The 17,404-nt window shown below is 40.1% G+C and overlaps 1 protein-coding gene across 9 annotated transcripts in view; it reads left to right on the top strand.

Annotated features, from left to right (window-relative positions):
- The window catches only part of FBRSL1 (fibrosin like 1), a 228,666-nt gene extending 214,500 nt beyond the window's left edge, over nt 1-14,166 (top strand). For 3 of the 9 annotated variants that reach the window (XM_053471388.1, XM_053471373.1, XM_053471404.1), the window contains exons 10-19: nt 1,132-1,182; nt 2,839-2,934; nt 3,175-3,246; nt 4,045-4,074; nt 4,540-4,611; nt 5,969-6,101; nt 8,799-8,882; nt 9,972-10,055; nt 10,711-10,936; nt 11,419-14,166. In XM_053471388.1, coding sequence (XP_053327363.1) covers nt 1,132-1,182; nt 2,839-2,934; nt 3,175-3,246; nt 4,045-4,074; nt 4,540-4,611; nt 5,969-6,101; nt 8,799-8,882; nt 9,972-10,055; nt 10,711-10,936; nt 11,419-12,682 — 2,112 coding nt within the window. In that variant the 3' untranslated portion in view covers nt 12,683-14,166. The remainder of the gene's footprint in view (nt 1-1,131; nt 1,183-2,838; nt 2,935-3,174; nt 3,247-4,044; nt 4,075-4,539; nt 4,612-5,968; nt 6,102-8,798; nt 8,883-9,971; nt 10,056-10,710; nt 10,937-11,418) is intronic. The other 6 variants (XM_053471396.1, XM_053471437.1, XM_053471380.1 and 3 more) reach the window with 5 other exon arrangements.
- Nucleotides 14,167-17,404: the final 3,238 nt, after the last annotated feature.

Raw genomic sequence — 17,404 nt, 5'->3', positions numbered from 1 at the left:
TGAATGTTTCCAACCTCAGAATTTTCACATTTTGTCTGTTAGAGTTGCTGTTCCAACTACTTTGCTTAATTTAACACTTTTGTAACCAATTAGAAACTTAATTTTTACTACTTTTGAATGCCAAAAAAGTAATGTTTTGCCTCATATTTTTTTGGAAGTGCTTGATTGTCATGTGGCACAAACGCACGGAGAGGTCCTTGGATCTGAAAAGCTTCTTAAAAGCTTCTGTGTTGTTTTTGTTGTCACTTTTTTCCTTCTGAAAGTTTATAAGCTATAGAGTGGTGGTAATATTTTTTGCATAACTGGAACATCTGGAAAATGCCGGAAGACAGTAGCCAGAGAGGCCTAGTTGATCCATTGAATGCGTTACCTGTAACATACACATCTAGTCGCACTGACCACCTATGTGGTGCCATCAATGTGGTTAAAGGAAAATGTGTATGTGAATTATAACTATTTTGTCTGAATTTGTCGAGAAAATAAATGTCAATGTTAAATTGATGATCATGCAGGCATTACCTTAAGTGGTTGTGCATGAGCACATGGCAGCTTCAGTTTAATTGGAAACTCATTGCACAGCGATTTCACTTATACTGCACCTGGTTCCTATCCCGATTCCAAGATATCGGCTTAAGATACAGATGTAAAGCAGATAAAGGAGCAGGTGCCGCTCTATCCCACAAACAGACCCTTCTGGAGCAGCGTATTTAATGCTGTAGTTTCACCATCTGCCAAGTTGCTCACTCACTGAAATGGGAGCCTGTAACTGTATCCAAATGCAATTTGATCAATGTTATAACAATGTTTTTATTGGGGGGTTGTGCTTTATATGTCATACTGTATGTTAGACTGTACCCTGAGAGAGATCTCAGCATCAGGGAGATGTTACCTCTACAAGTAGCAAAGCACTAAATCATTGTAAATATTAATGTTTGTGTACCACGGACTTTCTGCAACCCATACCTGGGCACCAATTTGTTTCACCCTTCGAGTGCCAGAGGGCCGCTTGGTGCATTATATAGTACATTGCAAAACCCTCTTACACTGGAAAGGCCTCAACCTGTGAATTTGATATGTAAATGCTGTAGAGTCAGAACATATACCCATTTGCCATTTTCTCTTCTATTTTAGTTTGACAAGTATGCTCCCAATTTAGACAGCTCTTATTTCCGCCATCCCAGCGTGAGTTTCTAAGTATTCCTTGGCATACCTGCGGTCTTTGCACCCATTCTTCCAAAGCTTATCTGTTGAAGTTATTTTTTTTTCCATGTTCTCTTTCTGTTTTTGGTTGCGGATAATCTAATTCCCTTCCTTGCTGCTAGGCCACAAACATTTGTGATTGACATAACAAGGCACTGCTTAAGACTCCTCTCCCCGGATGGGAAATTACAAAGGGTACCCATATCTTAAAAATAAATAAATAAAACTGCAGTGACCTCAAGGCTGGAGCTGATCACATTTGTTTCGACCCCTCTGTGCATTTGCTTGCTGTCACTGTGATTCATTTGGTGATTTTGATGTCTACTCAGTCTGTACCCTCGGTGACCGTTATTGCTTAGACCCTGCTTCATCCCTGCTAAATCAGGCCATGACGTTCATTCTCCACCATTAAAGGGAAATTCTAATATTTTAAACATTTTGATAGCTTCACCATTATAAATACACAGGGATATATGATTTTGTTTTTGTAGCTGGCATCAGGTGAGCTAACTTGATTATAGTTAACATCAAGTGAGCATGGATGCGTTGCATTGTGGCACAATGTCACTTATATTTAGTTATGTCGCACATGGATTCCTGTGTGATCCGTTACAAATTTCCCTTTAAGGAGCATAAACTTGTATTGCTTGGATTAGAATTTTCAATGTTCCAAAAGCTTATCTACTGAACAGAATTAGGCACTCCATAAAGTACAGTGATGTCCTATACTAAAAGTGTATATGGTAACCTTTCCCTATGCGAGCAAGCTTCAGTAATGTATAGAAAATGGTATTCTTAGTTTAAGACTTTTGTTGGAAGAATATCTTTAAGGATATCATTTTACAGGTATTAACGTGCTCAGCAGTGAGTCACAAACACTAAAATAACTGGCTGACTCACTCTGTTGGCTTTATTTACTAAACCACAAGTTGTAGCTGATAAAAAGAAATACTAATCTAATTACATTTTAGGATGCTGCCAAAAGCGCACCTCATGCCGTGTACTTCTTTCCGAAGTGTGAGGATGAGTAGAGAGTCAGTCCAGTTTCCCTCCCCACCAGAGCACATTTTTCCAGAGCAAAGCGCCAAGTTGGCCTTGCAAACTGTATAGTTAATTTTATCATCGCTTCCATCTCCCTGTTCAGAGAATAAACCTCTGTGTCTCCAAAGAAAGGAAGTATCAGTATACTAGAAATTGGCACGACAAATATTGCTTAAAAGATATCCCCTAGGTGAAAGCGGCTTCCAATATGGCGAAAAGAAAGATTAGAGAAGATTAATTGTGATTGTGCGCGTTCTTAACTGTATGTGCCACGGATGAGGGCTATAAACTTTAAAACAAGTCCAGAGCCAGATCACATGCGCGGAGGAGGTCTGATCTTATCCCTTATCAGTATCCGTATCAGTGAGATTTGTTCAGCATGACAAGCAAGAAGTTTGTGAACTCGGTAATGCATAGTAATGAAATGTTTACTGTCCTTTCCGCTAGTCAGTAGTAATACAGTGTGTCCTCTGGGAGGTCGCAACAGAAAAGCATATTTTATTACCTGCTGCTTCTGCTCGCTTCCTTTTTTCTTTTGTGTGTATATGTATACATTGGGAAGGGACCTAAGATAAACCTCTTTCTCCTATTTTTCAGTTCTTTCCAACGTACACCTCTCCGGTGCCTGGGATGCCCCCAATGCTTCCACATTCAGGTCCATTTGGGTCTCTTCAGGGAGCTTTTCAGCCGAAGGTGAGCCAGGAGTTGCATTTAAATGAATATATTCAAATACAGAATATATATATATATAATATATGAGGAACAGAGATATTAGTGTTACTTGGTTTTAGCTTACACAGTAGTTTCTCTTATAGCTGTTTCTGTATCTTGATTATTTAATACAATCGCGTAAAGTTTTTCTGCTTTAATCATTTTCATGTGTTGGGATTATCCAAGGAAGAAAAAAACTTTTTTTTTATGTTTTTTTTGCAGACCTCAAACCCCATTGATATCACAAGCAGATCCAGCGCGGTGCATCACACCCTCCTACAGAAGACTCCTGGGGTATGTAGATGTTTCATTATTTCCGGAAGTGAGACATAACCTGGCTGAAGAAATAAACTCATTGAGAGTTAGATGTGTAAACCCCTGACACATACATATAAAAATACACCAGCACTGAATAGAAGACTCGTGTTCGTGTGCCCTTTACATGTCAGAAGAGGGCATGACATACTTTGCCCTGCTAACAGGCACACAGGTTTGAGAAGAAAACCTTTTACCAAGCAATGGATAGCAATCACAGGACAGCCAATTATCAGAAGATGAAATAGGGCCTTTGCCAGTGTAAATAAATGCACAGTAGCGTCAGTATACCGTAAACAAGTGACATGTGATGTCTCAATATAGAAATAATTGTCATAATAAGTTACATCAAATGGTTCCAGACCAGTGAGCAGTAAAGTGTTAGTAATCAGATAGTCATCCATGCTAAGCCAATCAAAAGCCGGTCCCAAAAGACATGCAGGATTGGAACATACCACTGACAAGCAGCTGGGGCGCTGTGTGTGTCGGTTTATCCTTGTGTTTTTACACATTGGGATGTTTAACCGTAGTCCAGAACAATAAATAAATCATACCTGCAGATCAACATGGGTTGCATTGAAAATGTTTAAGTTTTGTTAAACTTAATTTGCATATCAAATATCAGCTTCTGTTGACATGAAAATATGTAATTGATCTAGAAATGATTTGCACAAGGAAGGCACATTTATTTTGCATCGTTCTTTCCTGTTTGAGTGATATCACATGGGACATACTGTGTGTGCTGTAGCTATACTAATATGTCTGCTTCCTCTGCAGGTAACAGATCCATACAGGACATCAGTTAGAGTAAGTTTACTTCTTATGTAGAATATCCTTTTACTTCCTGTGAATTCACATGCAAATCTTGGTGTTCAGCATTTAGCTCAGTTTGACTCTCTTGGAGCCAGATACTGGAGTACTTAAATTATCTTCTTCTGTTATTACTCATAAAATATATTAAAAAGAACATGCTATGCACAGCAGTCAGTTACAATTTCTGTTGTAAAACATATATTGTTTGTTTTTTTACGCTGTAATTTTGTCACGCGAGGGAGTGGGGGGGGGAGCAGGTTAACGTAAAAACTTGAAATGTTTTAAATTCGTACAGTCCTTTCTTACAACAACCCCTTTTAAGCACTCCAAAAAGCAAACCTTTACCGTTAACCTCCACCACTGATGAAATTCTAAAATTATATTTGGGCCTTGTGGCGATACCCCTAGCAGCCATAACCCCCTTCCCAGCACTCACTGTAGTTTTCCTTGCTTTTGCAGAAACCAGGCAAGTGGTGTGCAGTACATGTGCAGATAGCTTGGCAAATCTATCACCACCAGCAGAAGATGAAGGTAAAAAGCCTTGCTTTAGCGTTTTCTGCATCTGGGCAGTGTCATGCAACAAGCCAATATATAAAGATTTAACCCCCAGTGTCAGAATGCTTGCCAAACCTTGATAAGCCTGGAATAGTTTATTGGCAATACACTGTTGCTCTATCTAGTGTTCCCTTTCCACCCTTGTCATATTAATCAAGTGTGAGCTTATCTGGACTCTGAGACTATAGTATCAGCCCATTATCATAAAAGAATTTAGATTCTCCTTGTCCTATATCCCTCTTTAACTGGGATGCAACAGCCTGTACAGACATGTGAGGAGACACATCAATTAATATTAAACTGTCTTGACTATTCCTAATGAACCAAAACATTAGATGGGGCCTGACTCACGTCATTGACCTTACTGCGCAAGGATTATGATGTTCTTTATGGAAGTATTGCTACCTACAAAGAATATACTTAAACTTTTTCTGAAAAAAAAAAAAAATCCCTTTAGGGAATAACCCAATTAAAGAGTGAGAGAGGCCTTGGGCAGTTCTGCTGAATGTTGTTGCAGTGGTGGGGAAGGTTGCAGGAGCTCCAGGCAAACTTTGTAATAAATCTGAACGTTTAATACAGCCCTATCTACACCAGTAACCTTTTCACTGGGCCGTTGAGAGAATCAAGTCTGACATTGTTGGGAGTGCTGATCAAACATAGGGACAGATGATTTTCAGTGGCTACAATATTGATGATAATTTTTCCCCTTTTTGGATTCGGTGTGGGAAGTGGCTTTGTGGTTGTTTTTATCTTATCTTATTTTATTTTTTTTTATTGGCCCAAACGGCAGCATGCAACCACTCTCAGGTAGTGGGAAGTACAAAATAAACTTGAATTGTTGGTAATTTTATGTGGTATCCACTATGTGACCTTGTATGAATGCATTTGGATCCAATCATTATGAGTTGAAGTAAGCTCTTCCAGTACGTCCATATGAAGCATGCAACTGCTTGCATTGTGTGGGCTATTTGAAGCTTGTAAAATATTTTAAATGGTACACAAACTGCATTACACACATGATACAACTTTCATTAGCTAATGAAATGTTTACAATATAGAGGGGCTGTAGGAATAGTTTGTTCTGAGTTAATGCAACACATCTAGCTTGTCTAAAGTGTGAATATAGTACAGTGTTTTCAGAAAAAACAAACGTGGCGTTCTTTACAATTGCTGTGCCTTTACATTGTCAACTCATGGTTAATGGCATTTAAAAGATTTGTTCATAAACACTATTAAAAAAATGCTTCTTTGTATGTAGATAGGCGTTAAAAATAAGCCTATATATATATGCCATTGGCAAATAACTAATCTTTATCATTTTTTTTATCGACAGCAAATGCAGATGGATCCACACAAGCTGGACATTTGTGGCAAACTTGACTTGTTCAGCAGACCTCCAGCCCCTGGAGTTTTTCCAGGGTTCCACTACCCTCATGATTTGGCCCGACCCCTATTCTCCACCACCGGTAAGGCAAAAAAAAACAATGCGTCCTCTCCTTTAGCCGGACCTGCTTTAACCCGTCTCGTGTATGACCCATTTTCTAAGACTTCTCCAGATATACTGTATGCTTATGTAGTAATGGTGTAGAATTGCTGATACTGGCCAGCCAGGCCGTGATTCTCCTTCGAAAAATGTGCCAACGTTTCCAGGAAACATACAGAAAAGAACCTTTAGATTTGTTGGCTCCCCATTTGCATCATGCCCAAACAGCACCAAATGCAAATGAAATACTGAATGAGAGAATATCCTATTTGCATATGATGCCACATTGTTGGCACCGTCTCTTTGAAACACCACAAATTTTCTTATTTGAAAAGGTCACACGGACATCTGCCAAAGCTCTCTTTGAATCTTTCATGGTTGGTAATCTTTAATCTCTTTAAATCTTTTATCGGAAACGATGCATGTCTCACAGTCACGTTTCATAGAAAGCGTATGGATACCTAGTTGGTTAAAGAGGGCCAAGATGTCCTACAGCTTCCTCCTCCGAAAGCATCTTTGAGACTCGCTACTGAATCCCACATCACTAATTTAGTGGAATTTAAATAGAAAACTAGCTGTAGTCATCCGGAATGGTGCCTGCAGAGAGCTGGAGATTGATGTATTTATCAGGGTTGTGTAGTTAGGCGTATAAAGTGTATTCAAGGTTGATAGACTTACACCAAGGAATAACAATGTTGCCAATATTTCATATACTGCAATCTCTGTAACATGTCCCACACAGTGTGTAAAAATAAGGTTCAACAGGTGATGGCAAAAAAGCCACAATAAATGTAAAAAATAAAGGAAAATGATCTGGTAGTCCATACAAAGATTGTGTAAAGTACCCATTGTGAGTACGTGGAAAACAGCGACAGAGCAGAATACATAGTGAAGGTTGTCTGAAAATGACTAAAATATGTAAAAATCACAAGATTGCCTTCTTTAGAAACAACCCACTGTTCCTGTGTGTGTTAATGGGACCTCAATACTTGCATATAGTCACTTGCGGGGGGGGGGGGGCGGTCACCGGGTACAGAGACAAACAGGAAAGGGCTCCTCAAACATACTGTTCAATATAACAAAAGTTCGCGCTGCCCTGTTAGATTATTTGTTTTTTACAATTGCTCTTAAAGAGAAAGTATTTTTCTTGAAATGTATATTGGTGTGCAGCACTTTGGCTTTTTTTTCCATCACCTGTTGTATTTATCATTAAGCCAATAATGATATGGACTGTTTGCTGGCTACGTTGTGAAATCGTACATTGGATTTCCCGAGTTTTGTCCTCTAGGAAAGATGTGTTGCCATTTTATGTATGTTTAAGCAAAAAGCTCCACGAATGTTTACTGGTGCAAGAGGGGAATATAAATGTGTGCATAACATTTGAATATGTAATTTGCTATAAAGACATACCTCAAAGGTTTTATGTTCATATATATATATATATATATATATATATATAATATATATATAGTATGTGTGTATATAATATAATTGTGTGTGTAAAGGCTAGGCCCCTATTTAGATAACACGGCACAAACACAGCAGCGTCAGTCAAAGAATAAAATGCCATACACGCAGTATCGGTGTGATCCTTCTCTCCTTATCAGACAGCCGTGTCACAGCATGAACCATCGCTCTGACTGAGCTCCCTCGTTACCCTCGGCTGCTCCATCTATCTCCAGGCTCAAAGTCTGTAAGATGGATGCGTGGCCGCCTGAGAATCGTTCCATTTAATAAGCACAAGACAGCTGTAAGGGCTCTGCCGCCGTCTTCACTTGGAGAAGGCTTATTTTCTTTTTTGCACAAGCTCAGCTTTAGCAGTGTTTGGAATCGGTCCCCGTGCTCAGCAAACCTCATTATTAACAGACTGAAATCATCTGGGAGCAGAAATATGTCATTCCTGGTGCAGGCACTGCTCCGCCATGTGGAAAATGCTTGTTTAAAGCCTTAACCCACTCATTTTGACTTTGGAAAGCTACATGTCCTTGACCTAAAAGTAGTGTATTTGTGCGAGAAAGATGAATTGTGCACAAAGTGTATAAACAAACAGACATTCAGGATTTACACATTCTTCATATCAGATACGATTTTAAGGTTAAATAACTAGATATGACAGAGTAGCGAATAGAATCTTCAGCTCTGTTTGTGAATGGGCTCTGTACGCAGTTCCTATATTCAGTATATCACATGTTAATATGCCTCCTCCATACTGTTTCTTTCCGCAAGGATGGCAAACACAATATGTTTATTGACATAATTAAAGCAGACTTGTACCTTATCTACAGTTTGAGTGACTGTGAGGCTACGTGGGCTGCGAGTTCCCACACAATCTGTGGAGGGGCTGCATCAATGTACGCTTTCATTTAGGCAAAGCAGGCAACTTCCAGCCTTCACTGTGACATCAGGGCCATCGCGTGTTACCAAACACCTCGACAGAGTAAAGCAAATTACCCGTTCCTGAAAAAAAAACTTTTTTATATTGCAAATAGTAAAACTCACATTAGGAAACTATGGCTGGTAACAAATAGTGTGTAAGCTCACCATCTATAGTCAAGGCTGTCCTATTCAGCATATAGGCTAAGGAACAAGTCTAAGTGCATTCTGTGCGGGAATTGGAGGTGACGGTCTTACTATTCCCAAAAAGAGGGCTCTAAATACACCTTGTTGTCTGTTCCACCAGGTCCAACACATCCGGCCGCTACCCCGTTTGGGCCTTCCCCGCATCATAGCAGTTTCCTGCCCACGAGCCATCTGGCTGGTAAGTGTAAGTAAAAACCAATCCTCAAATTTCAACATTGTTTGTAGCTGGTTTGCATAGTTGGTGGGAGAGCAAGGGCCACCAAAAAAAAAAGGTCAAATGTCCAGTACTGAGTTAACATGACATGTATTATTCAAGATAACCAGTCACCTATGAAAAGGTGAGAATCAAGCAACCGAATATTAAATTGTATACTGTTATGGTTGAAACCATACTGAACTAGTAAGGTATTCCATTAGTATTATTGCACTCACATGAGTATTAAGCGGTAATGCGTGGTGGTAAAAGTGGTGCAGTCGCCTAACAAGTAAACATTGCACTGATGGTACTGCTGTGCTTCCAGCATTGCCTTTTATACACTAAATGCCCCTAAACATGTGTTCCAACGCATGTAGGGAGTAATTAAATATCCAGCATATTGTAATAATCGGATATATATTATCACTTGCACACATAACATATACACAGACATGGCTGGACAAATCTGAGAAACCAGTTAACAAATGGCTCATTGATTTGTTCTGCTGGTGCCTAACTTGTTGGGTGGGTCTCCATGCATGGCCTTAAGAAACTGTAACGGAAACTTCAGGAGGAAAGTTCTACATTCATCTGCCCAGCCTTGAGCCAGTGCCTTCTACTAGTTGTGTTCAGCAAAGACTTGGACGCTTATTTGTGGCCTAACAATGGCAAGCTATGCGGTCTATTTTATTCAGGATACATAGTTGTAGAGGTAACCTCGCTGTGCCAGGGCGTCTTTGCAGAAGTCACCACTGCCAGTTGCTGACGGTTTCCAAGCCACAGTTTTGGATGCCCAGTCTAGTATAGCAGTAGATTTAATCATATCAAGCTTACACTGAACAAAAAGACCACCGTCTGCTCCTAGTTCCTTCATGATATGAAGGTAACAGTCTCCCTACAGTACCACAGCTGAATCCATCAAATCCTGGAGTTATCTTTTTGCTGTGTGCTAACCGGGGGACCACAAAATCCACCCCTAAACCCCCATTGGTAGCTTAGAATAGGAGGGTCAGGAGTGCGTTTCATTCTCCAGTGCTCTTGGATAAACGCCTCTTCAATCCCTGTTTGCCTTTCCAGATCCATTTAGCAGGTCAAGCAGCTTCAGCGGCCTGGGGAACTTAGGCAGCAATGCCTTTGGAGGATTAGCCAGTCATGCTCTAAGTAAGTACTGGCCAAGGGCTTTGAAGTCAATTGTAAACAAGGCCGGGTACTAGAATATAATCCTTGCGTTCTGATTGGTCAGCTGTCGCCCCAGGGGAGATGAATATTAGCCATATTTTGGGCCACATGGGAACCTTTCATTTGCATCTCCGCTGAAATGCTGCAAGGCAATTCTAAATGTGCTTTGGTGGCAGTGGTGCTGTGCTTGTGATTTGCATAGAAGTGCAGACAGGGAAGCATTGAATCTGATCTTTATGGTGCCCGCTTAAGGATCCAATAATAGAACTAATCCCTCTTCTGCCAATATCAGCTGCTGAATAGCTCAGGAAAACATAAAGTGTGGCTTTGAAAGCAGCAGTGCCATTTGTTTGTCATTTTTCCTACACTCTCCATTTTAGTTATCTTTACCAGTACATTTATGATCTATATGGTGTACATAATCAAAATGGTCACCAGCCATGTTTTGTTAACTTTATTGCTACATGAAAGCATAATAAATATTTTTGTGTAAAATAAATATCAAAAGTGAGGATTTCTAACATTAACATTATGGTTGAATTCGATTAGTGGCACTGCTGCTTCAAGGCCATGCTGTTAAAGATAGGTTCTTGCGTAGGAAGTAATTTAATTCTTTATTCTTTTCCTGCCCATGCAGCTCACAATAGCTTGTTCGCTCACAAAGACAGTCCCACTCTACAGAGCTTCACAAATCCACATGAACCTTGGAACCGGCTTCACAGGACGCCCCCCTCCTTCCCAACCCCTCCACAGTGGTCCAAAGTTGGAGATCCAGAGCGCAGCTCATCGGTGAACAACCATGACAGAGATCGAGAGGAAAAGAGGGAACTTTCAATCACAAAGGATGAAAGAGACAAGGAAAGGTGGGTACTACAAGAATGAAGATTAACAGAAACATGAACTACATTGGTGATCGTCACGTTTTGCCATGTTGCATTAAGCTTTCCAAGTGGCTAAAATTCTGTTATATTCAAAAATCCTATACTTGCCATTAGATGCATTACATATGAACCAAGCGAAATGTCACTAAAGCGAATAATACATGCATCTCATTCCTCTTTCCCACGCTGTGTTATGGTTGCCCCTGCTTCATGATACTGCACTTAACATTAAACATACATTCAGTGTTTATAGGTCAACTAGTAAATTATCAGCTAGGCAGTAAAACTTCTGCCACATTAACTGCCTTTCTCTCCCTCTTCCTACCTTTATTTCCTCCATGGTTCATCCCCAACCCATGTGCTTTGACTCTCATCTCACAAGCAGATTTATATATAGTGTATGTAGTCTTATACCCGTGACTCACAATACAGAATGCTCATTAGCTTTATCTTTTTCAATTCAGGGATATACTGGACAAGAGCCGACATCATTCTAACAGATCCTCCCCGGCATCTGCACCGGTCAGTCACCAAATAAGCAACCTTATCCGCAGCAACAGCCAGACTCCCAGTGACTCCTTAAGGCAAGGGAATCTAGGGGACCGGTCCAAAGATACAGAGAGGGAGAATGCTGACCGTTTACGGGAGCCTCTACCCATAGAGCACAAGATCAAGGAGAGTCGATCACCAGTTAAAGAGTCCTCCATCCATGACAAAAGGTCATCAGAAGATGGCACCAAGCCAGTGATCCAGTCTGTCTCTCCGTATGGGAAACCAGCCCTGAGTGACAGCTTAAAGTTGAGCAACCTGGTCGGGAAAGACAACGAAAGGAAATCTGACTTGCCCACTGATCTCCAAAAGATCAAAAGTGATATAAAAGTTAAGGAAGAACGTAAGGAAGATTCAGATGTGTTAGTGGTTGGTTCAGAGCCTCCTCATTCAGCAAGGACATTGGAACACCAACCACATCCACCCCCAACTTCTTTACATGGGTTATCCTTGCATCACACAATGGCAGCCTCTATGCCCCTCTCAATGGGTAGTGTCCACCAGATGAACAACTTAAACAACTTAAACAACTTGAACATGCTGGAACGCAGTAGGGTAATGACACCCCTCATGGGCATGAGCCCTCTTCCTGGCAGAGAGAGGTTACCGCATGCAGGTTTCACTTGGGACCCAGTAAGGGACCCTTTACGAGATGCTTACCGCACTCTAGACTTGCAAAGGAGAATGGATTTCCACCTTCGTGCTGATGGCATGCATCGATACCCACCCACGACTGCTGCCAGCTTTTATGACCATGAACGTTCGTACCGAGACCGTGAGCCACATGATTACAGCCATGAGCGGCTCCTAGAAGCAAGAAGGGAACAGGAGAGGCTGAGGCATGCAGATGAGAGGGAGCGACTGCACTTGAGGGAAGAGATAGAAAGGGCACGCATGCACCACTTGCATTCCTCCCCACTAGAGAGCCATCTGCCACACATGCCATCCTTCATGTCTCATCTGAGCAGCGTGCCCTATCCCAGACTGAGTCCTTCTAGCGCCATGCACAATGGGCTCCTTAATCGGACCCCACCCACAGCAGCACTCAGTGCCCCCCCGCCCTTGGTTCCAGCCAGCAACACAAGGCCCGCCTCTCCCCGCAGGACTAATCCCCTCACAAGCTCAGAGGCTCGGGACTTCTCTCCTTCTAGAAACCCCAAGGAAGTTGAAGCTCGATAGTTCTTTACTACAAAAAAAAAAGACCCACAGGAAACAACCATGAATTTTAAACTTGTCCTGTACATAACTTTATGAAAGTGCACTGCTCAAAAACTTTTCTTCTTTTCCTCCTCCTGTTTTTGTAAATGTACATTTGTAGGCTAAGCACACTTTTTCCTTTAGCCAGGGGGAAACTTCAGGGCTGATAAATGTTCCAACCTGGAAAAAAAGGATTCCGCTTAAGGTCTCTGGTCGTGTGACTATTTTTTTTTGACACGAGAGGCCCAGTAGCCAGAGTGGGATGGGTTTAGGAGGGGGACTTTTTAAATGGATTTTTGTAGTTTTTACAGTATTTTGTTTTTCGCTACGGTGTTCTTAGTCTCTTCCTATAAAAAAAAAAAAATACCCTTTTCTTTAATTTTATATTAGTTGCATTTTCCTCTCATATGGGTGGAAAACGAGTATATCTGATCTTTCCATAAACTACATGAGGTTCTTCATCCCCTTCTATGCAGTAGATTTGAACATGATTTTGCGATGCATATTTATACATGCATATATACTGCTCTGCAGTTTCTTGTTCATGCTTTCTGCATTGAAGGGTCAACAGGATTATATGGATTTTTCTTTATTCAGCTAACAAATCAACATTATTGCTACCATTTTTTGAACAGAAATCACAGATTTATTATTAAAATAATAAGATTAATGTACAAAACAGTTGCTTTTTTGCCTTATTTTATTACATAAATTTTAAAGTTTTTTTTTTTCTTGGAAAAAATAAAATACCTAGATTCTTGCAGGATTTGTATATATTGATTTACTAGGTTTGTACACCTCATATGATAACGGATCCACCACAGACTTTGTGAACCCACTCTCAAGCAGATAACACGGATTTCAAGGATCACACTTGCAGTCACACAAACACCTCATCATCTTACTATGCAATTGGTGTGAGGCGGGTCCTGGAAGAGGGTATACTGGTATACTTCCAAATTCTGCCTTGCCTATCCTGTGTCCTTATTGTCTGTATCTGCCACCTTCCAAAAATATAAAAAGGCACTTTGATTGACTTACGCTGGAACGGAAATATATGATCTGTATAGCCGCGGAAGAGCTAAAATGTGTAACCATGTCAAACAGAGTTGATGTTTTTGGATGGAGTGGTCAGTAAAAGGACTGAAGCAACAATCCCCCTTGTCACCAGGGTTTATCTTTGAAAGGGTGGGATTACTTCCAACCTAAAATGCCACCTCAAATGGACATGATTTATTTATCCCTGTAAACCCTTTGTGCTTTGAACCTGTGCAGTGTTTTCATTGAAATCTGTATACAAGAGCGGTAGAATCTTAGGAGTGCGCAAAATCAAATATATATATATATTAATATATCTATAATATCTCTAAATATATATATAATGGTGGAAAGAAAAAGTGTCTAAAGTTGCAGTCCAATTTTTGGTCCCTTATTTTTCCGTGGAATATGATCCTGCATTTCCAGTGTTTCTGTGTCTTATTTGCTTCTGTTTGTACTAATTCAATTACAAAACCAATGTTAGTTTGCCACACATCTTCAAGCGCGCGGCCAAACTGCGACCATGCAGAATACATACCGGATGTGAAATGTGAAGGGAGCCTCAACCCCAACAGTCCTTATGAGAAATGAACAGAATCCATTCATCGCCTTGCGACAAGTGTGTCCTTTGTAGTACAATGGATACCTTTTGAAAGTTGGCCACATTAAATTGTCAAATGATACCTTATTACCAGCTTCTGCTTAACATGTAATCCACTTTGAAGCTGTACAAATGACTACAATGCATATCATCCTTGGTTGGGCTTACCCATGTAATATGTCAGGAATTACTTTACATATAGTTGCTCAGTATCCACACGTTTTATCTTTATTTGAGGAGAGGATGTATAAAACTAGTATTGATTTGTGTAACATCTCCACTCCACAGTCAGGCCAGTAGCCTGATGGTTGCGTGGTTAGACAGTAGCCCACCCGTGGTTAATGTTGTTGGAGAATACCATTCCTACTCCTTGCAGCACTGGAGAGTATTCTGCCTCCAGCTGGAGAAGGCATTGTGGTGCAGGCCTTTAGTGCTATGAAAACAGAAAATGAGCATTAAAGGCCAAATGGTGTCAGGAGCATAACAAATCTGCCAAAAGGCTTTATAATACTTTTGCACATTGGTGATGCAAATGGTACCAATAATATCCACATTTCTCTTTGTGTCATTGAATAATTGGGGAATTATACCTGTAATGCAGGTATTTTAGTGGTTGCATTTATAATATGCATGAAATAATTTAAAGAAATTGGTTGCAACGTTCATTCATCTACCGGCTAGACTGTCAAGTTTGTCCATTGACTGGATAACTGCATTGCCCCCCTACTGGAGACTGGAGCCACAGGCCAACACTGGCTTTTACTACTACTATATAATAAAATGAATAATAATAATGGCATCACTCAGGACCTCGAAGGTAAATGTAAGGCCTGAAGTCTTTGAGTATGAATGTAAAGAAATTTTGCCAAATCATCACAGCTCTAAATAGCTATATACATTTAAAAGGCTAACCCCATTCGGGGGCTTCTGCAGCAATAGCTTGGATGTCCCTGTATAAAGCATGTTTAAGTCTCCCCACTTATTGAATTATACAGGGCCAGCTCAAGAAGCTTGCCAGGGATTGCCTTTCCGAAGGGATAGTGAATTCAGGGAGTTCACACCGCACCTGTCCTGCCAACTCCCCCAGTCATGGCTAACTCAGGTGAACAATAGAAACGAGTTTTCCTCGCGTCCATTATGTTGTAGGTCAGTATGGAAGAGAATAAGAAACATTTGCATAAATCTTGTTGCGTATGCAATTGTCTAGCCGTTTTTATAAGAAAGTAATATCTTTAGTCGGCTGACTGCCCTCCAGCCCTTCACTCCCTGGTTTTAAGTAATTTTGACACTGTGTATTATTTGCTTCCAAACCCCCCTATTTTTCTTGTACTATTTCATTCTAAACTCTTTGTAACCTAAACAATTTCAGATTATGATGTAGGAACAATTACAACTTTTGATCTTATTGAAAATTTGCATTGGAGTATTTGTGTTCAAATGAAGACTCAGATTTGCCAAAAAGCTGAGCAGTTAAGGTTTCAGAATACAGACCATTATACTGAATCACCCGTTATAAGCTATTATAACACAAAAAGAATACACCAATTAAATGCACATTTTCGGGTGATTTCTATCTGGTGCATCTTTTCTCCTTGGGAAGCCAGTGTTAATATACGTACTGAATGCAGCAAATTCTGAATTTTTGCTATTAATGGATGATTTCTAGTTCAGGAACACCTCCCACCGTTTGATTTTTTTTTTTCTTCAGAGACTAATAAAGGTTGAATTTTAGCAGAACTAAAACCTCTGCAGCCTCTCTGTGCCCAGCAGAGTCTTTCTAAGCCCCAATTCTGCCACTTAGCGCCATTCTCTGTCATCATTGTCTTCCTTCAGATGATATTTAGAGAAGCATGCTGCCATTCCTACTAATCAAATCTTAAAGCATATTACCAAACTTTGGTACAGAACACAGCAGCTAATTGATCATAATTCATAAACATGATGCCACAGAATAGGAACATTTAATATTTGAATACCTAAAAATGCACAACTGTATATTTTTGACGTATACGATCATTATTGGCGAAAAAATGAAGCCCATTCCCTATGTGAAAGATTCTAAAGAACACCCCATTACTGGGTTAATAACTATTAATAGGTTTTGCAAAGCCTTGGCCACATCCTTAACTACACCATATGCAACAAGTACCCCTCTGGTAATTGAAAGAAGAATATTTTATTTTTATTTTATACTTTTTATTAATAAGGGTACAGCCATTTGCACACACACATTGTTTTAGGGCTTTAGAACGTTAGCTTTCTAAATGCTTTAGAGCATATGTAGCTTTCGGAAAATTAGGGTTCATGGTATGGTAGACACCCTTCTTGTATAAAGTAAACATGCTGATGGAAAGGCGTGTAGGTACAAGTTATACGTTTTCTCCCCCTCAGTTCCAGGCTAATAATATGCATCACTCCTTCAAAAGAGTGAGCTATAGAGTCGTAATGGCTTTTCCTGCCCCAGATGCGGTCTCTATAATGCAGAGTGGCCAAAATGTTATTGAATTATTGGGCTCCAGAGTAGAGAGTAGATTGCAGTTAATACTTGGCTTCAATGGCTTGAGTACATGCCAGACCTGGAATACGCTACTTTCTGAACTGAGCCAGTGTTATTTATGTGAAGCCAGTAGTTATCTACCCAATTGCTTTAGTCTTGTAAACTAATCATAAAGTAAGGCCTGTAATCTTCTCAGAGGTGAAGCAACAAGTCCAGGAGACTTACTCCTTATCTTATCTGTGCATGTTCATGTCAAAGTTTGAGTTGTTAAAGGCTGTTGTGTTACAACCAGCAGAATCTGCAAGCGATAAACGTCAATGGTAGTGATAACTGTGTCAACAGGTCCACAGCTTCTATTAAAAGCCACGATGTATCATAGTCATTAACACCCTTCCTACCTTATCATTAAGTATCTTTCCAGTAGACTTTGATATTATTAACCAACAGCAGATCCCTTATAATTATAAACTAGATAATAAGGTTTATTTTATAGGGCCTATCTCATCATAGTTTACATCAGAGTTAGCTTAAAAATAGGCATCTATGACAACAAATATCTAACTGAACA

This window comes from Spea bombifrons, chromosome 1 (genome assembly GCF_027358695.1).
Source record: "Spea bombifrons isolate aSpeBom1 chromosome 1, aSpeBom1.2.pri, whole genome shotgun sequence".
Taxonomy (NCBI): Eukaryota; Metazoa; Chordata; class Amphibia; order Anura; family Pelobatidae; genus Spea; species Spea bombifrons.
This window is presented reverse-complemented; position numbering and strand designations above follow the sequence as displayed.